This window comes from Oncorhynchus keta, chromosome 30 (assembly GCF_023373465.1).
Source record: "Oncorhynchus keta strain PuntledgeMale-10-30-2019 chromosome 30, Oket_V2, whole genome shotgun sequence".
Classification (NCBI taxonomy): Eukaryota; Metazoa; Chordata; class Actinopteri; order Salmoniformes; family Salmonidae; genus Oncorhynchus; species Oncorhynchus keta.
The window spans coordinates 59024422-59044753 of NC_068450.1; the positions used below are offsets into that span (position 1 = coordinate 59024422).

At 46.0% G+C, this 20332-nt stretch overlaps 1 protein-coding gene and 1 pseudogene across 5 annotated transcripts in view; one reads left to right on the forward strand and one right to left on the reverse strand.

Annotated features, from left to right (window-relative positions):
- Positions 1–8057, forward strand: part of LOC118363840 (radixin-like) — a 31530-nt gene extending 23473 nt beyond the window's left edge. For 3 of the 5 annotated variants that reach the window (XM_035745108.2, XM_035745107.2, XM_052488677.1), the window contains 11 exons: positions 8–130; positions 1033–1184; positions 1313–1396; positions 1546–1692; positions 2260–2356; positions 2569–2732; positions 3144–3274; positions 3678–3695; positions 4062–4315; positions 4459–4695; positions 4822–8057. In XM_035745108.2, the coding sequence (XP_035601001.2) occupies positions 8–130; positions 1033–1184; positions 1313–1396; positions 1546–1692; positions 2260–2356; positions 2569–2732; positions 3144–3274; positions 3678–3695; positions 4062–4315; positions 4459–4695; positions 4822–4986 (1572 nt within the window). In that variant the 3' untranslated portion in view covers positions 4987–8057. The remainder of the gene's footprint in view (positions 1–7; positions 131–1032; positions 1185–1312; positions 1397–1545; positions 1693–2259; positions 2357–2568; positions 2733–3143; positions 3275–3677; positions 3696–4061; positions 4316–4458; positions 4696–4821) is intronic. The other 2 variants (XM_035745109.2, XM_035745110.2) reach the window with 2 other exon arrangements.
- Positions 8058–10184: 2127 nt separating this feature from the next.
- Positions 10185–17675, reverse strand: LOC118363184 (endoribonuclease ZC3H12A-like; annotated as a pseudogene).
- Between the last annotated feature and the right edge of the window lie 2657 nt (positions 17676–20332).

A 20332-nucleotide genomic window follows, 5' to 3' on the forward strand; every position in this document is an offset into this window, starting at 1 on the left:
CCTCTAGGTGACAGCCCAGGACGTAAAGAAGGAGAACCCTCTGCAGTTTAAGTTCCGGGCCAAGTTCTTCCCTGAGGACGTGTCTGAGGAGCTGATCCAGGAGATCACACAGAGACTGTTCTTCCTGCAGGTAACTGACACTAGCTGTGTTCTAATACTCATATTAACCATACTATTTGTGAGGTAAATTGAGAATGTAGTATGCTTATTGGTCATAGTATCGATATATTTAGTATGCCCAAAGTTCCCGGGATGTTGTAGTACATTAGCCAAAATACGAAGTATACAAACAGTGGACACTATTTCTGCGCTTTTGGGGCCCATAATGCAATTCTTCAGAAAATGGGCGCGGCTTCACAACATTTTCAAATTTGGCGTGAAATATTCAGTCGAAGTCTGGCGAGAGCAGATACAAATTCATTGCTTTAACTAATTATGACAAATGTAATGAAGTAATTCATTTTTCAAATAAGTTACTGACAATTTGTTAGGTACACTAGCCTTATAGCATATCATTAAAGCAGTTGCTTGTATGTACGGGTATGTTAGCTATCTACCTAACGTTAATTGGCTACTAATACATCGAACTTGCCAGGGTTTTAACTAACTACCCAATGTTTATTGACTTGATTATTCACGGTATGCTAAGTGTATAGTCGTTGTGCATTTTCAACGGACATTGTTAATTAAGTCTAGCTAGTAATTAATAACAATCAAGCAAGACGTTGCAAAGCAACAGCATCAACTTCCGGTGGACCGGTGAAGCACTAGTACACTCAACTGAAAGGATACCGTGTGTTTACAGTGTGCTAAAATGAACTAATAGTATGGGTATTCGAACACAGCTTCTGTCAAAACACACTGATGAGTTCTAAGTCTTGACGGTCAAGAACGGACATACTCTTACTATGTTTACTCGTAGTGTCTTAATGCTTCCTAAGTTCAATACTCAGTGGGTGAGGTGAGGTCACATGACCTCTACTTTATTTTTCTCCTTCTGTTTTCCACTCTCCTTTTGGCTTCTCTGACCAGGTGAAGGAGGCCATTTTGAACGATGAGAACTACTGTCCCCCGGAGACTGCCGTGCTGCTGGCATCCTACTCTGTCCAGGCCAAGTACGCCGACTACAACAAAGACAGCCACAAGCCTGGCTACCTCACCAACGACAGACTGCTGCCACAGAGGTGAGTGGCCACTGGCCAGAAGCAGGGATGTCCCGGAGTCATGCACCATCCACATACTAACAAGGAATCCTGGAATGTTTTTTAAAATTTTTATTACAATTTCCTCTGGAATGTTCTATGTTGTGTAGAGTTCTGGAGCAGCACAAGCTCACCAAGGAGCAGTGGGAGGACCGGATACAGACCTGGCATGAGGAGCACCGAGGCATGCTCAGGTCTGTGTGGATTTATTTCTCTGTGTTAGTTTATGAGGGTTATTGGGAGAGGTGTTTTTGTCTCGTAGAGGATGCATTTTTCTGAATGGTTCCCCCACAACGAGACAGTTCAATGTCAGAAACGTAACGCTGACGTGTGTTTCCCCCAGAGAGGACACAATGATGGAGTACCTGAAGATAGCTCAGGACCTGGAGATGTACGGAGTCAACTACTTTGAGATCAAGAACAAGAAGGGGACAGAGCTGTGGCTGGGAGTGGACGCCCTGGGACTCAACATCTACGAACACGAAGACAAGTCAGTCTCACTACTACAGCTGTATCAACTATGGCTGGCCTATTGGAAATCTACTGTAATGATAAGCAGATGTTTAATCCGATTTCGCCTAGTTGTGCTACTTTACAAACTGGTTTGAGAGTGTTGGGATGACTGAAGATGTCCAAGAAGGAAAGAAAGGGAAGGATGAGTAAATGTTAGTTTTAGCAGTAGAGGAGAGAGGGGTGGGGGAAGAGAGTAAGTGGGGTCTGTTACTCTTCCTGTCTTCCTCCCATTTGTGGATGGGACACGACTGACACAGCTTTGAAATGGTTTCCTGTCCTGCCACTCAGACCCATTCCCTTTCTTTCCCGACAATAATTCAGTGCCCATCTCTTGAGTAGAGACTTGCATTGGCAGGACTGGAATTTGATCACAGATCAGTATAATATACAGCAATCGACATGGATTTGGACGTCTCTGGCATATCAACGCCATCTGCTGGCATCCTTTATAGCACAATATTTTACACCCCAAAATAAAACTTAATTTTGACTATTGAAAACTGTCTGTGTGCATCCATGACCAAATATCACTATCCCCCCCCAGACTGACACCAAAGATCGGCTTCCCTTGGAGCGAGATCCGAAACATCTCCTTCAACGACAAGAAGTTTGTCATCAAACCCATCGACAAGAAAGCTCCAGTAAGTCTCCCGTTGTCTGATTTTTCCCTATACGATCCCAAAACAACAAGATGTGGAGGCACAGATCCCTTTTCCAGAACACTTTAATAAGTAGTAGTGAATTATACTCTAAAGAGTTCATCATATTCTCTGTTGTCAAACATAGTAATCTCATGGTCCATCTAGTCATCCTAACGGTTTTCCCCTGAACCCGGTCTCCTGTGTTCTTGTAGGACTTTGTGTTCTACGCGCCGCGGTTGAGGATCAACAAGCGGATCCTGGCTCTGTGTATGGGGAACCACGAGCTGTACATGAGGAGGAGGAAGCCTGACACCATCGAGGTGCAGCAGATGAAGGCCCAGGCCAGAGAGGAGAAACACCACAAACAGCAGGAGAGGTACAGGAGGAGCACATAGACACACACACATACACACACACATCTTACGCAAGCACACACACTTTACTTTCATAGTCATAGCTATATGTTGACAGAGATGAAAGCCTATGTAAAGCTACATTTGTGTTGTATAGTTGTACCTTTCTAACAAACAACCATATCACCTTTTCAGGATATTTTATAAAGTCACTATGAATCATCCAGAATGTTGATATTACATGCAGACGTTAGCAGGACATCATGTACGATACATTGCCATGTCAGTTTGATACTTTTAATATTACAGTACACTTTAATAAGATACAAAATCACCATTGATGTGACGATGAAAAACACACCTATATAGTGCTTCGTTGCAAGAGTTCATTTCCTAGCAGTTAGATGATATATCCCTTCATCAATTCCTGACAGAGCCCAGCTGGAGAACGAGAAGAAGAAACGAGAGCACGCAGAGAAAGAGAAGGAGAGAATAGAGCGAGAGAAGGACGAGCTGATGGAGAGACTGAGGCTGATCGAGGACCAGACGATGAGGGCCCAGAAAGGTATCAGTCTGCCTCTTCCCACAGCGCCCCTGACCTTCAACCCACTAAAGTTCCTCCTATCTCTGTACTAGTGAAGACACGTTATAAGGCCAGATTAATTCAGCCTTCATGCAAATAAGAGCCTTCTGCTCCTCTTATTTGCCATAGGGAATTAGATATTTACTTTGTGTTTAAAATCTTTATTGTCCCAGGGCAATATCAGGTGCAAATGTTGCACTGTTGCAAATGCTACGTAAACCTGTCTTCACCTGGAGTGTTTTCGTGGTGTTGATATGATGGGGGCTCTACATGGGGCTGTTGGTTGGTCAATGTCAGTCAGTATGCCAATGGGGCCTGACCCTAACCTTCTAGACTGGTCCTCACTGCACCACGGTACTAAACTCTCATCTCTTACTTCTTATAGGACTGTTCTCAGCTCCAGGTAAACATTAAGTCCACTCAGAAACACTTCTTTAAACCCTCTCCCTCCTGACCCCTCCACATGACCTTATAGACTTGGGTGGTGTGTTAAAAGAGACATCCATGTTGTGTTATTTTTGTTCCGTACTGTTTTTACTGTTGTGTGGGTCCTCTCTCACTTTTTATAGGCATTTCCGGTCTTATTATATCATTTTTCCTTTGTTGTTCTTAAAGTCTATCACATTTGTGAGATCATGGCTGACTGAGCCTCTCATTGGTCACATTGTAAAAATTGTGGGTGCTGCTGGACATAGTTTGAGGAAGAAGAAAATAGTTTTTTTTTTTTTTGATGTCTAACGGACTTTGTATATTTTGTTCATGGTCACAGAGTTGGAGGAGCAGACACGCAGGGCCCTAGAGCTGGAGCAGGAGAGGAAGAGAGCCAGGGAGGAGGCGGAGAGACTGGAGAGGGAGAGACAGGCAGCGGAGGAGGCCAAGGCGGAGCTGGCCAGGCAGGCCGCTGACCAGATGAAGAACCAGGAACAACTGGCCGCTGAGCTGGGCGAGTTCACTGCCAAAATAGCCCTACTGGAGGAAGCCAAGAGAAAAAAGGATGAGGAGGCCACTGAATGGCAGCAGAAGGTAACTACCTCTCTACATTCTGTGTCCTGGTTACAATATGGAATCAGTCTGTTGTACACAGTAGGTTGTACTGAAATTGTTGCACCTTCCTGAGTAAGTCCCATGACTCCCCTCTTCACCTCCCTGTCTCACCTTCTCCCCAGGCCATCTCAGCCCAGGATGACCTGGAGAAGACTAAGGAGGAGCTGAAGACGGTGATGACGATCTCGTCGACCCCAGCGGGCGGCTCCACTGAGAGCGAGCACGAGGAGCAGGACGAGAACCACGCAGAGGACGCCGCCGAGCTCTCCCTGGAGGGCGTGAGCGCCCTGGACCTGCGCAGCGAGGAGGAGCGCGTCACTGAGGCCCAGAAGAATGAGCGCCTCAAGAAACAGCTGCAGGTCAGCCCCCTCTGACCTCTAACCTTTAACACCACAAGACCCAATGACCTCCCCTTAAAGGGCTTTGTTTAGTTGCTGGTTGGCGTTAACTGGCATTGAGGTTTCAATAATCTCTCTCTTCCCCAGGTGTTGAGCTCGGAGCTGGCTGAAGCCATAGACGATACCATGAAGACCCAGAATGACATGCTTCACGCGGAGAACGTGAAGGCCGGGAGAGACAAGTACAAGACCCTACGTCAGATCCGCCTGGGCAACACCAAGCAGCGCATCGACGAGTTTGAGTCCATGTGATCTGTTCTGGGTTCCCCCATCTGTCCATTGGCGACTCGCTTTTCACCAGAGCAACAGGCGCTGTCCCTCCTACACTCACCCTTTACCCCGTACCCATAACCGCAAAGGTTCCAGAGGGCACGGCCGCCACCGCCTCAAACTTTGCCAAAGCTCTGCCCGCATCTCCATCAGGAATCGCCCAATCGGGCGCAAGCAACGCTTTGCACCGTTCTGAACATGCTATTCTCCTTATATTGCAAAGAATACGTCTGTGCTTTGCTTTCAAATATCTAATATGGAGACACAACAAAAACCAAAATGGGGAAGATTGGATTTTTAAGCGAACAAGGCCATCGGAAGCTTTTTTTGTTGTTTTTGCCAGTAAGCTAGTATGCAATGCTTTAGTGTTACTGACTCTGTCTTCAGTTGAACGTATTGATGTTGTCTGGTACTTTCAAAACCGTTTTTGTTCTGATCTATGATTCTGACACGTTTTATTGAAGCCCTGTTTCTTAAGTTCTCTGTGCTCATTGGTCTGAGGCAGGTAGAGGCTTGTGTGAGTTATGGGCTCGATCTATTCAGTTATGTTGTGAACAATTTCAAAACATTGAATTGTTTTAAAACAAATGAGCCTATGGGTAACAGGGTTGACATGTTATGCTTGACCCACTCAGTCTCCTACCACAAAATGGCCAGAAAAAGTAGAACCAGCTCTCCTGCTTTTACACTATGATTTGACTATTAGATGTTCAATTTTTCTTTTGGAGAAAAATATATTTAAAATGGAATATTTTCAACATATTAAAGTGAGAGTTCAGTTGTTGTAACAGGGTTGACCTTTAAAATGAGAGACCAGGTTTTTTTTTTTTTGTAACCTTAAAATGAATCACTAATCACATGAAATAAAGTCTTCAGAAATGTCTTCGTCAAAGCAACAAAATAACTATTGCTGAACAATGGTGGTGAAAGCCTGGGGAAATGTTGTTAAGTGGGTTGAAGTCTTCCTGGAAGTCGGAGGCACGGAGAGGAATGCTGAATTTTGCCACTAAGTCTTTATTCATATAAAAAATCTGATTCATTGAATTTACCGTGGAGTCTATATTAAAGGGCACTTCATTGAAAAGAACAGGCTTTTAAAATTCTATATTGATGCACCATTTCGTCTTAAAATATCAAAGGGATGCAAAATGGAAGTCGCTTTGTGGAACGGCCCTACTATCTAGACAGCATCAGTGCAAAGCCACTACACCAGTCTTGAGGAGAGGTGTGAGTCTTGATGAATAAACTGTAGAATATAGCGAGATGTGATTTGGTGCTCAAGGATACATAATGTAGTAAAGCACATTTGGTCGGAGATAAACTGATAGTATGATGAAGATAAGCTAATTGGTTAGGCGTGTGGGTAGGAAGAGGGTGAATGCTGTTAGTTTAGCTCCTGTGAGCTGACTCCTAGTGTTTCATGTCCAGTCACCATAGATTATTTTTACTGTCTACCAGCTCACAAAGGCCCAGGCAAGATGGACAGAGATGTTTAAGTGCCGTGAGAGTGCCAGTCTGTCTCTGCATCGTAGTAACTTTTGAAGAGGTATACCATGGTCTTTCTGGCTGGAGAGCACATGAAAACGTCAGTCCTTGTCGGAGAAGAGATCTCTACCTCAATACTGTAACCACAGTGACTGACCCAATCAAACACTCGGTCTCAATCCCCTCCCACAGATTCTGAGTTTTGACTGTGACTTGGCTAGTTCAGACTAGGAGGCGATGTTTCTTTATTGGTTAACATTTCAACCAAAATAAGAATGCTATTTTTATGCCAGATGTACTTTCAAGCGGTGACTAATTCAAGTGTCACTAGTGGAGACAATTGATCAAAAAATGTTTTACACGGTGGCCTCTTTGATACATCTACCTTTTGTTTTGTGTTACTAAAGTTTCTCTGAACTACACCTAAATTATCCAGAAGATCAAAGGTCAAGCCAATCCAGCACCGAGGACGCGGCTGTGAGTCTGTAGTGGACTGTTCTGATACTGTGCAGTCGTGAGGTTGAGGACATCAGTGACCCAGGCTGTGTAGACATGGTGTCTGTGTCCTGTGGTAGTGGAGCTGGTTTGACTGGTTATTGTTAAGAGCTGTTTGGACTTGGGACCTGCATCTGTCTGCTGACAGCCAACTGGGGCCAGAATAGGACAGTCATGTTTCTCCTCAGCTGCTGGACAGATCTGCTCACCGTTCTGGCTCTGCCACAGCTGTCAGCAGGATGGATGGCAGAGTGCCACCAATTTAGGACTGTGAAGAGACAGACGGGTGCAGATGTCAGGTGAATGTGCCCCCCTATCTATTCGCTGTCATTAGAGGGACCCAACCTCTTGGGCCCCCCCTCGATCTTAGAATTCTACAGATTTAAATGTTATGTTCAGTGGGAATGGAGAACAGGCCAATTTACTTTTTCAGACCTTGATCTTTTCTCACCCAACCTTTTTACTCGCTACAACTCAAATTAACTCTAGTTTTGTGGATAAATGTTACTGATGCGTTTTGAATGAACCGGAGTGTTCAGTTTTTATTTGCAATCAGATGACGTGATTATTTGTTATGCTACACTAGATAGCTGGTTTAAGTTGAGATCTTTTAAAGCCAGAGTTTTAATAAAATAGAGCACTTGTTTGGATCCGGAGGACACTGAAGGGGCTTGACCCAAACCTGCCTTTTAGTTAACCCAGTGAGTGTCCAAATATAGGGGTTGTATTTGCCATAGCAGGTGGAAAAAAAACTGTGCTTCCAACTTATTTTTTGTAATGTGTTTCCAAGATCAAACTATCTACCAGCATGCATCAGTAGCTCACTGGAGGTGAAAAGATAACTACTCTACATGCCACCATCCCCCATATTGTTCAGTTGTGCTTTTCCCATTGGCTGAGCCTGTTAGCCTGCTTGTTTGACCTCCAATGAGAACCGTGTCAGTGATGCCTATTTTGGAAACAGCTGTCATGTTTGCGGTTCAGTTTTTCCTTACGCTTAAAACTAGTGTTTCTGTACGATGGACACAGATGGACCTCCAGTCCATTGGTTTCACAATAAAAGTTAAAAATTACGTTTTTTGTTTTTGTTTACCAATCATTTAAACAACTATATTTTATCTCTAACACCAGTAAAATATATGTTTTAAGTGATTTTGAGTGTGTCAGTCCTTCTTTAGACATTAACCTCAAACAACACTGTTTATTCATGGTTTAATTAATGCAGGGCAGACAATTCCATCTTGATGCTTAGTGATAACATGCAATGAGCAGTTTAATGTACATTTTCAGATCTAAAATTTTTCTCACAAAAAGCAGTGTCATATCTGGTTAACTGCCACAGACATCTGATTACAACAGGAAAGGTCAAGCCAAATGAACCATTTAGTTAACTACAGTAATTGACTTTGATTTGTCGCACATCAAATATTTTGCTCATTGCCGTTTTTCAAACTTGTTCTGACAGCTCAACCTCGAGGGAAGAATTAATGGTTGGATTAAACCATAGACATTATCTGTCCCATTATGGAGTCTGAGATCACGGGTAGCGCCATTGCGGCCGTCTCCATTTTCAAGTAGTCAATTTTCCTCGAGTTGGCAAACAAATGGAAAGGGTGCATACAGTCACCTAGAGTGTGTTTGAACAGGCATACAGTCACCTAGAGTGTGTTTGAACAGGCATACAGTCAAGGTTGGTGATTTACTGCCACCTGCAGTTATGGAGTGTTTCCTCACACGTATAATTAATTGGTTGACCCCTCCCAATGACATGGATGGAATTATGTGATCCTTAATCCATAGGAAGTCCCACCCAGCTGACTACTTCAAAATGGTGAAAGGTCTCAATGGCGCTGCTAAAACAGGCTTTTGCGCACAACAGTCCATCTCTGGATGAAACATGTCAGTCTGTGGGCAGTGAATACAGGGAAGTCTAATAAAAAAGGCTCTGGGGCTGGATAAAGGGTGTGTCACTCAGGGTTGCCAGTTCAAATCCAAATTAGACTTATTTTCCAACATACTTGAAATGTGATTAGTTATAACAGTGCAAATATGTGAAAAAACAAGTGGTGCAGTGCACTGGGACAGGGATCAGGTGGTCACAGGTTCTAATCTTGATGAGGCCGGAGGTTTGAAGCCTGGTGTGTGTTGGATTAAGGTTGATTTTTTTTAAAACCCGAAACCTAATCACATTTGTCTCTACCCTCAGAATTAGATGACAGGAAAACTCCAATCTGTAGTGGAGTAAATGTTATTCTAGTACAACATGAAATTCTCGGTCTGATGTTCTGGAAATTACAGTTACAATGACTGACTATTTGCGTCATAGTGTAGGACAACTCATCACATCTGACTGCAAGACTATGCATTTCCAACAAAACAAGGACACAATGACAACCAATTGTTAATGAAGAATACAAACCAAAACTATATTTAATAGGCATGGAGTTGTCAAGCTAATAGAATAAAACAGAACTGATAAATCAAGCTCAAAACAAATCTGATACAATAAGATTGAAAAGACACGAACACTTGAATAAAACATGGGTAACACTAAGGGTCCGTAATAAAGTTAATTATAAACCATTCATAAGGCATTTACAAACAGTACACACCATTTATTAATCATAGTCATAGTATATATTTCCTTAAATATCCTGTTGTCAGTTTATTCTTTTACCAAGTACTGCTGATGTGTCTACCAATGTCAAGCCCAACATTTTGGGAGAAATTACATCACTCAATATGTATAAAGTATAAATAGCTCTCACTTTAGATTAGGGGCTGCAAAAATTACTAATGTTTAGTAAATGAACACACTTTTTAAATGTCTTAAATAGTTTATTACAGACTATTAAAAGAAAGTGTTACCAAAACATGCATAACAGTTTGCTGAACATGGTTCAGAGTAGTTCATGTGTCATAAGCACAATGCCGTGTAAAGGCATGACTTTTTGCCCTCACTGACACAGTGCCAGAGAGAAGGTTCTTCGTTACAAAATGAAAAGGTTGTATTGTTTTTTTAACCAACCCACTGCATATTTCAGGCAGCAGTTTACCCATTTAACTTCACCTAGCTGGCCACTTGGGTTCAACCCAGCCTAAACTATTCTCCATCCCAAAAACATCAGAATACCTCAGAGGTAGCCAATATTCCTAAACATGTCTAAAAATAATCAAATGTTGCCAGGAATATCTCATGAATTGTTTAAACACCTACAGATATATGTACAGGTGTATATAATCCTAAATTAACGATTCTTTGTTGATACAATTTGTAAGGCTTTCTCTGTCTACCAGGGATTGCGCCGTTAACTGTAACAGATTGTCAACATCAAGCCAGGGGCTCTGAGCCCTTTGAATCGGTCTTCAGGGAAAACAACCAAAGAGAATTGACTTGGGATTGGAGCTCGAGTCTACTGTGTCTGCAGCAGCTGCAGGCTTGGAGCCAAAACGAGTGGCCAGAGACGTCCCTTACTAAAACTAAAACAACAAGACAAGGTCGACGAACGTGCCCGTCTCGACAACTACTGCAAGGTACTTCCAGACATTCTCTCAACTGAGAAGACTAACTCAGCCACCTACTATCACAACCACAAACAGAACACACAGCACTGAAAAACAGAAAACAAATCAATTCGACATACAAATATACACATTTTGCATATCCCCAACAACCAATATTCTGTTGATAAATGGTCATCAATTTGGGGGTGAATATTTACAAATGAAGTAAAAAATATAGCATAGAGGTAAGATTAGGCATAATCAGATCCCTCAGATTAGATTTCCAAAGTGATTTTAAAAATGTTTCAGATTTGATAAACGGAGGAAAAGTGATTTGTGAATCAATGCACATCCTCACCTGCACATGATCTAAGTTATCCACAAACAAATGTACAGTCAAACAAATTCAAACCCTGATATAGTCAAAACTACAACTAACTGTTGTTATGAATAGGGAAAGAGAGCAGTAGTCTCGCTGGACTCAGTAGCCGGACTGGGACTTCTCAGCCAAGATGGCGGCAGTGAGCTGCTGGGCGTCTGTCACATCGGGGTTCCTCCCCATAACCCGGCCCACCAGCTCAGAGGGGAAGATGTTACACAGGTTGAGGTAGACCTTCCCCCGCACCTCCCTGTACCGGCTCAAGGCGGGGGGCTCCTGGTGCATGTGGCGGGGGGGCATGGACGGGCAGGATGGCTGAGGGGCATGGGATGGCTGAGGGGCATGGGATGGCTGAGGGGCTGAGGGGCATGGGATGGGTGAGGGGGCTGAGAGCAGTAGGGTTGGTGAGAGGGGTGGTAAGATTGTGTGGTGTGGTCTGTCCCCATGGAGATGTGTGTCCCCAGCCTACATCGTGGGTCTCTGGTAGGCTGGTAGGTCTCACAGCAGGACTGAGGGGGTTGGCTGCAGTAGGGATCCCAGGAGAAGGCTTTCCTGGGGGGCAGCGCGGAGCGTTCGTAAGGCCGGGAGTCTGACAGCGTCTCCAGCCGCGTGTTGGCCAGGCAGCGGCCCAGAGGGGAGCCAGCAGGGTAAGGGCCGGACTGGGACGCAGAGGGGTAGTCTCCAGGGCAGCTGGAGCGGGCGCCTACAGCCTGGTGCTGGAGGGGAGGGGGTACAGAAGGTGCTTCAGGTAGGGGTCAGGGGGCTCGTCGAGGGGGAAGCTGTGGCCCCGTGCCAGGTTCGGGTGATTCGGGTACAGGCGGTTGTGTTGATGGTGCTGATGCTGTTGATGGTGGATGTATTTGTCCAGCAGAGGGCCTGGGCAGCACAGACAGGGGGCTTTCTCTCCGTACGGGTCACAGCCGCTACAGTCTGACGAGCCCAGCAGACGCAGGTCGGTGTCCAGCGGGAAGCGGGACTCCTCCGTGCTGCTAGGCCAGAGTGGGCTGGCGTCACTGAGTAGTAGCTCAGATCTGGAGGGTCACAGCTGGAGGAGTAGGGGTCAGGGTGGGGGTGGCATGGGGGTCATGTCGGGTGTGTCCCTGCCCAGGCTCGGTGGCTGTTCCTGGGGGTCGCTGAGGGCAGAGGGGGGTCCTCTAGGGGCAGGGGAAAGAGTAACACTCCCACTACAACAACTACTCCCACTACTACTACTGAGGCTGTTTCATTTCTCAGCGTGTCTCAGCTTGTCCTCTGCCTCGCCGTAGGACAGCCCCCGGATGCTGGGGTCACACTGTCTTTTGGGGGCAGAACTTCTCTTGGTGCCCATCGCTACATTGTTGGGCATGCTGTGGCTCTTCGCCAGGCTAGCGCTAGTGGAGGTGGCAGAGGTCTTGGCACTGGGCACTCCTCTCCGGGTGGTAGTACTTACACTTGTGGCCATAAGTGCACCTCTTGCCTAAAGAAAGGGGGAGAAAGGATATGGTACTGGTTAGCACACAGGCTAGTGATGATGTGGCAACGGTTCACTTAGAAAGTAGCAACCCAATGCATCTTCAGCACCAGTAGCTGGAAGCCATCCAGCTGATGAAGAAATTATTCATTAACATTATAACACTGGGAGAAGTCTTCATCATGAACATGGTCAAGGTGAAGTGATGAACGTACTACAGAGTTAATAATAATGGCGGGGCCCACCGTAAGGACAGGGCTACTTCTTGTGCTCTGGCATGATGGGACGTTTCCTCAGGAAGTTCTCCAGACTGGGACCATGACGACCTAGAGGGTCATCAGGAGGCATGAACCTGGGAGGGGAGAGAGAGGGAGGAAGTGAGAGAGGAGAGGAGTTTGGAGCGGGAGAGGAGGAAGGAGAGGGAGAGAGATTATTAACATACTTAATCCTATACAGCCAAGCATTAGCATAATGAACATCATACCACTTCTAGGCTAAAGCAGATGGACGCTACGCCGGAGCCGTGTCACTCCTTCCTTACTTGTCGTTGACAAACTGAGTACATGAGCAGCCGCTCGTCAATTAACTTCTTCCACTCTGGCTTCTCACAGGCCAGGTCGCGGTAGTTGTCGCTGGAGACGATGATGCCGTCGGGCTTGTAGGCCAGCTTGACGATGAAACGGTGGACCCGACAAGACGGAGTGAACACCAAGATCTTGTCCTTCTCCAGACGACGCAAGATATCCTGGTCTAGACACACAGACAGAGAGACAATTGGAGAACCGTGTAATCCAGTGAGCACTGAGGCCCATCTGAGAGTTCACCTACGTGTGTGTGTGTGTGTGTGTGTGTGTGTGTGTGTGTGTGTGTGTGTGTGTGTGTGTGTGTGTGTGTGTGTTTACCTGTGATGAGGGCATCAGGGCGGGACTGCTCTTTCTTCCAGGATGGCACAAACACAGTGATGTCACGGTGACCTCGCTCCAGGAACCAATCAACAGCCAGCTGGATGCCGTAGCAGGAGAACACCTCCTTATTGCCGTGGCTACCAGAGACAGACGTTAACTACCTTACAGGCTCGTGCATCATATCAACAATATGTAGGTGACTTTGACAACAGTTACACAACTACCTTGACATAGAACAAGCAACGGGCTACAATGGAGGAAATAGGACCACTCCCACCACTTCTATCCCCGTCTTACCGTGTCTACGTCATGAGTGAGTGAGAGAGAGGTTCAAAACGATTGGAAGAGTATTTCAGTGAGTAAAGCCAAAAGACCAGTTGAGTTCCATTACACAAGGCTTGACTTCAGTTCAAAAACAATAGGAGGGAATCCATGCTCATAAAATGTCTCGTTAAAGTTTGAATCTCACGAGACATACATCTCATACACACCTCTGGGGTCCGTAAACTGATGAGAAACTTCAACAGGCTTGACTCTATCGACACCTGGGAGATTCATTTCTTGGCTTTAGTGAGAACAGGTAGACGGATTTGTGAGCTTCACCCGAGAGAGCAGAGAGAGAGCAGAGAGAGTGAGAGCAGAGAGAGAGAGCAGAGAGAGACAGAATAATTGAATATACTAAACTAATGATCCTCCATAAACCAATATTTTACACTTTTGGACAAATTGTACTGCAATAAATACAAAACTTGACATATGCTCTGCGGCAGACTGCCGTCTTAGGAAACATATGGGAAGTATTGTATGTTTTCATAGTAAATAAGGCCATGTCTAGGCTACTCATACGCTGAACCTAATTTGGTTGTGTTGGATGTGACGAGCTGACCTGAGCCGAGCTCCCCAGCAGGGCACAGATTGGCTAAGACAAAGAGGGGTGCGTTCCTGGGGGTGCCCCGTCCTAATTAAGAGGGGCCAGCCACAGCGTGCCACCTCCCACCCAGCCCACGTCACACAACACATCAATCTCAGGGGAAACAGAGGCTGCTCTGTTTAAACACAAATAGCCGTTATGTGTTGGGCTAAGGCCCGACTCCCCCCGTGCTTCAGGAGCATATGGTTCCTCCCCTGAGTCACTCGTTTGAACAGTAAAGGAACAGGAAGTAAATCAATAGAAACACTCAATGGTAAATAAACTGCCATTTTCAAACAGGGGTTTCAATAGATCTCCTGTATTGTGAAATGGATTTGAAGACCCCAACCCGGATGGGCACTATAAACAACTGCATATTATAATATCACAAGAAATAACAGTCAGTGTATAACCCACAGCATCATCATTTAGCCATAACTGTGCAACAATGTGGCTACAAGGCATCATCACGTTGGCAGATACATCTGTCGAGTCTGCAGCCTCTAGCCTTTTAAAGGTTAGGCCTAAAACCTCATCTAAATGTTTTCATGTCTGCTAAAATGTAACATCCCTTTAAAGGTGTCATGGTGGGGTGGGAGGATGGGAGTGTGCGCATTATATGAAAGAGAGCTGCTTAGCAACATGGCCCAGGGTTGCTAGGCTGCAGCGGTTGAAAGAATGTCCCCTAAAAAATATTTCAAGACAGACCCAGAGCTGGAATAATTGAGTATTTTGTGCACAAAAGGAAGACCTGGGGAAGAGGGGCCGCTCAAGTGTGTCTGACTGACGTTCCCCAACAATACAACTGCCAGTTGCACTCTGGGTCACCTCCGCTGCAGCCATTGTCGGGTTGGTGCTCTGAGCGCCCGCTACCTGTCCACAGCCACACACACAGAAGGGGACTGGGTTGTTGTCGTCTAGGTGACGAGCCTCTCGAAGCAACAGTCCTCCTGATGGGATGCAGAACATGCAGTGGAGGGTGTCCGCCCTGCTCCGAGGCCTTAGCTTAGCATCTTTCAACACGTGTTCTCGCAGGGACTCCAGATGACCTAGTTACCTGTTAATAAGGAGAGAGACGGACGGCAGAGATTTGAAAAAGACTTGGGCCACAAAGAGAGCAGGGAGAAAGGGTTTCAGTGTCTCTCTCTCTTTCATCACCCCAGAGGTTCCCTCCCAGGAGCTGCTTCAAACATGCAGATAATCCAATGTCGACAAGGTGGGTGTTTCCTCCTTGGTTCTAGTGTTGGTGGGGAAGGGGGCTGTCTGCAGAGCAGGGGCTAAAATCTGATATCAACTTTGGAGGGGACAATTACATGACATTTTCTCAAGAGCAATTCCTGAGGGGGACACCAAAAGTAGTGCTGTAACACATAGCCTACGTTGTAATATGTTAAATGTATATTGAGGAACCATAATTACTACTACTGGATAATTGATAGGTACAGTAGTTAACTGAAGGGTTGTCCCAACTTGTTAAAATGTTTAAATCATTATAATACTACTACTAATAATAGTTATAGCAGTGTTCCTTATCAGTCCAGTATGTATGCAGGTATTTGTATTTGCAACCAGCAATACCAAGAAAGGCCAGTAGGTGGCAATGGTACTGTACACTGAATGGGTGCAGTTTTCATAAATACAATGAACATGATGTGATCTCATCTAAGACTCTCCATTGAGAACCATCACAAAGTTGGTCTCCGTATTGAATTTACCTTTTTCTGATGCATTTATATAGTCATTAAATATGTGCCACTGGCCTGAGTCTACTACAATAGCTTTACAAGAACAAAAACCTTAATAAGTACAGTTCTAAAAGTGAATGAACTACTTCAATGAATAACCCAAATAAATCAACCAAAATATCCTTCAAAAATACTTATTTATTGTTCAGTCAGTGTCTCAACTCTTCAAACAGCAGCTATGGACATGTATGTCACACAAAGTATGCAATTTTAAATAAAATAACATCAAATAAATCATTATTAAGTGTACTGTCATGTACTAAAAACTACCAAACAAAAGAACAAATATCATACTATAAACAAGGTGCGTGTCCCCTCGTGTTCCCCCTGGTGTAATCGCAAGGGGTCCGTGAAATAAAAAAGTGTAATGAACGTATTCAGCACAAGGCTTCAAAAGGTTGGGAACCACTGCTATACACACTACTGAACAAAAGAACTGAACATGTTTGCAGGTTTCAATGGATCCAACAAATTGCTGGCAGATATTTTCCCTCAAGACTGTCCAGCCTGTCTTGATGTACTTTACAGATAACTACGGCGTTCCGTCTCTCTTGGCCCATGCTAGCCCGTAGCCAAGTCTTCAACCTGCGGAATGCACTGAAACTCCTCTCAGCCTCACATGAAGACATTGGCTCCACAAACAAAATTCTGATCAGCACCTCCATTTGGTCAAACTACCCCCCGCACCTCCATTGGAAGCCTCCTGCTACCTCTGCTGCTACAGGTGTATTTGTTGCAAAAGAGAGGGATCTGCACTGAAAGAGAATCTATGTTCAGCTCAGGGTACTGATCGAGAGACTCATCCAACTCCCCTGTGAGAAGCGCTCCTTCCAACTTATGCAGGACGTTTAGACTTTCCTGGTAAAAACGCTCAACAAACAACCTCCACACCATCCAAAACTTTTAAAACATTCTGCCCTATAGTGATCCACTGCTTTGCCAGCAAAACGTCTCGAGTGTGTCTCAATTGATTCAATCCATGTTGTTGCTTTCTCATACAGTGCAAGGTAGCTTTCGTCATTTCTACTGTTTACCCCACGAGCTGGATAACTGGACACGGATTGGATTTAGCTGGTTGGTGTGCTGTTACAGTTACAAAGTGGCGGTGGGTTTGGCAGTTTTGATGTGCTGTGAATTTTTCAATGGCTTTTCTCCAGTTCCTAAATCCTGCACTAATGAAGGCAGCATCTGCTCTTTGGCCAAAAGATGGCTGGCTTGAAAACCCTTGGCTACAGTGAAAACACAACACTCATTTTACTGATGGATTATAATGTAGCCAGGGGAAATCGAGAAAGCAGCTCTCTTGAAACGTCAACACTCTGTTGGCAAGAGTTTGTGGTTCTACAAATTGTGGGTGTGGCTGATATGGTTTTGTCCCATCACTGAGGTAACTGGACAATGCTGTGCCACTGTCCACTATACTGGTGCTGCTGGCAACAAGGGTGACACCTGGTCCTGCCGTGGCTGTGACACTGTCTTCTGAAGTCTCTCTCCTTGGCTCTTCCCCTTTCACCAACCTCACTGACTCAGTCGGTCTCCGAGAAAATAAGTAATGTGTTTGCCATACCTACCAGTACCCAAAACTACACAATTAATCACAACAGCAATATCATTGCCTTAAACAAATCTTAGTTCAGTCACCAGTTTAAGTTGAGAGTGGGGGTATCCATGGCATTTTCAAATTATGTCCCTATTTAAGTCTAAAAATGAGAGAACTTTTCATAATGTTGCCAAACAAACTTACCTGAGACTCCCTGTCCCTGCCAATCTGTTCCCAGCTCTGCTGTCTGTGTGCCATCTGTCCCCAGCTCTGCTGTCTGTATGCCATCAGTTACCTGCTCTGCCAGTCTGTCCCCAGCTCTGCTGTCTGTATGCCATCTGTTGCCTGCTCTGCTAGTCTGTCCCTGCCCATCTGTCCCCAGCTCTGCTGTCTGTGTGCCATCTGTTGCCTGCTCTGCCAGTCTGTCCCCAGCTCTGCTGTCTGTATGACATCTGTTGCCTGCTCTGCTGTCTGTATGACATCAGTTGCCTGCTCTGCTGTCTGTATGACATCAGTCTGCTCTGCTGTCTGTATGACATCTGTTGCCTGCTCTGCCAGTCTGTCCCTGCCCATCTGTCCCCAGCTCTGCTGTCTGTATGACATCAGTTGCCTGCTCTGCTGTCTGTATGACATCTGTTGCCTGCTCTGCTGTCTGTATGACATCTGTTGCCTGCTCTGCTGTCTGTATGACATCTGTTGCCTGCTCTGCTGTCTGTATGACATCTGTTGCCTGCTCTGCTGTCTGTATGACATCTGTTGCCTGCTCTGCTGTCTGTATGACATCTGTTGCCTGCTCTGCTGTCTGTATGACATCTGTTGCCTGCTCTGCTGTCTGTATGACATCTGTTGCCTGCTCTGCTGTCTATATGACATCTGCGCCTGCTCTGCTGTCTGTATGACATCTGTCGCCTGCTCTGTCTGTATGACATCTGTCTGTCTGCTGTCTGACATCTGTTGTCTGTATGACATCTGTCCCCGGCTCTGCTGTCTGTATGACATTTGTCCCCGGCTCTGCCTGCATCTGCTGTCTGTATGACATCTGGCTCTGCCATCTGTCCCCGGCTCTGCTGTCTGTATGACATCTGTCCCTGCTCTGCTGTCTGTATGACATCTGTCCCCGGCTGCCTGTATGACATCTGTCCCCAGCTCTGCTGTCTGTATGACATCTGTCTGTCTGTATGACATCTGTCCCCGGCTCTGCTGTCTGTATGACATCTGCCCCGGCTCTGCTGTCTGTATGACATCTGTCCCCAGCTCTGCTGTCTGTATGACATCTGTTGCCTGCTCTGCTGTCTGTATGACATCAGTTGCCTGCTCTGCTGTCTGTATGACATCAGTTGCCTGCTCTGCTGTCTGTATGACATCTGTCTGCTATCTGTATGACATCTGTTGCCTGCTCTGCTGTCTGTATGACATCTGTTGCCTGCTCTGCTGTCTGTATGACATCATTGCCTGCTCTGCTGTCTGTATGACATCAGTCTGCTGTCTGTATGACATCTGTTGCCTGCTCTGCTGTCTGTATGACATCTGTTCCCTGCTCTGCTGTCTGTATGACATCTGTTGCCTGCTCTGCTGTCTGTATGACATCTGTTGCCTGCTCTGCTGTCTGTATGACATCTGTCCCCAGCTCTGCTGTCTGTATGACATCTGTCCCCAGCTCTGCTGTCTGTATGACATCTGTCCCCAGCTCTGCTGTCTGTATGACATCTGTCCCCAGCTCTGCTGTCTGTATGACATCTGTCCCCAGCTCTGCTGTCTGTATGACATCTGTCCCCAGCTCTGCTGTCTGTATGACATCTGTCCCCAGCTCTGCTGTCATCTGTCCCCAGCTCTGACATCTGTCCCCAGCTCTACTGTCTGTATGACATCTGTCCCCAGCTCTGCTGTCTGTATGACATCTGTCCCCAGCTCTGCTGTCTGTATGACATCTGTCCCCAGCTCTGCTGTATGTATGACATCTGTCCCCAGCTCTGCTGTCTGTATGACATCTATCCCCAGCTCTGCTGTCTGTATGACATCTGTCCCCAGCTCTGCTGTCTGTATGACATCTGTCTGCTGTATGTATGACATCTGTCCCCAGCTCTGCTGTCTGTATGACATCTGTCCCCAGCTCTACTGTCTGTATGACATCTGTCCCCAGCTCTGCTGTCTGTATGACATCTGTCCCCAGCTCTGCTGTCTGTATGACATCTGTCCCCAGCTCTGCTGTCTGTATGACATCAATCCCCAGCTCTGCTGTATGTATGACATCTGTTGCCTGCTCTACTGTCTGTATGACATCTGTCCCCAGCTCTACTGTCTGTATGACATCTGTCCCCAGCCTAGCATCTGTCTGTCTGTATGACATCTGTCCCCAGCTCTGCTGTCTGTATGACATCTGTCTACTGTATGTATGACATCTATCCCCAGCTCTGCTGTCTGTATGACATCTGTCCCCAGCTCTACTGTCTGTATGACATCTGTCCCCAGCTCTGCTGTCTGTATGACATCTGTCCCCAGCTCTGCTGTCTGTATGACATCTGTCCCCAGCTCTGCTGTCTGTATGACATCTGTCCCCAGCTCTGCTGTCTGTATGACATCTGTCCCCAGCTCTGCTGTCTGTATGACATCTGTCCCCAGCTCTGCTGTCTGTATGACATCTGTCCCCAGCTCTGCTGTCTGTATGACATCTGTCCCCAGCTCTGCTGTCTGTATGACATCTGTCCCCAGCTCTGCTGTCTGTATGACATCTGTCCCCAGCTCTGCTGTCTGTATGACATCTGTCCCCAGCTCTACTGTCTGTATGACATCTGTCCCCAGCTCTGCTGTCTGTATGACATCTGTCCCCAGCTCTGCTGTATGTATGACATCTGTCCCCAGCTGACATCTGTCCCCAGCTCTGCTGTATGTCATCTGTCCCCAGCTCTGCTGTCTGT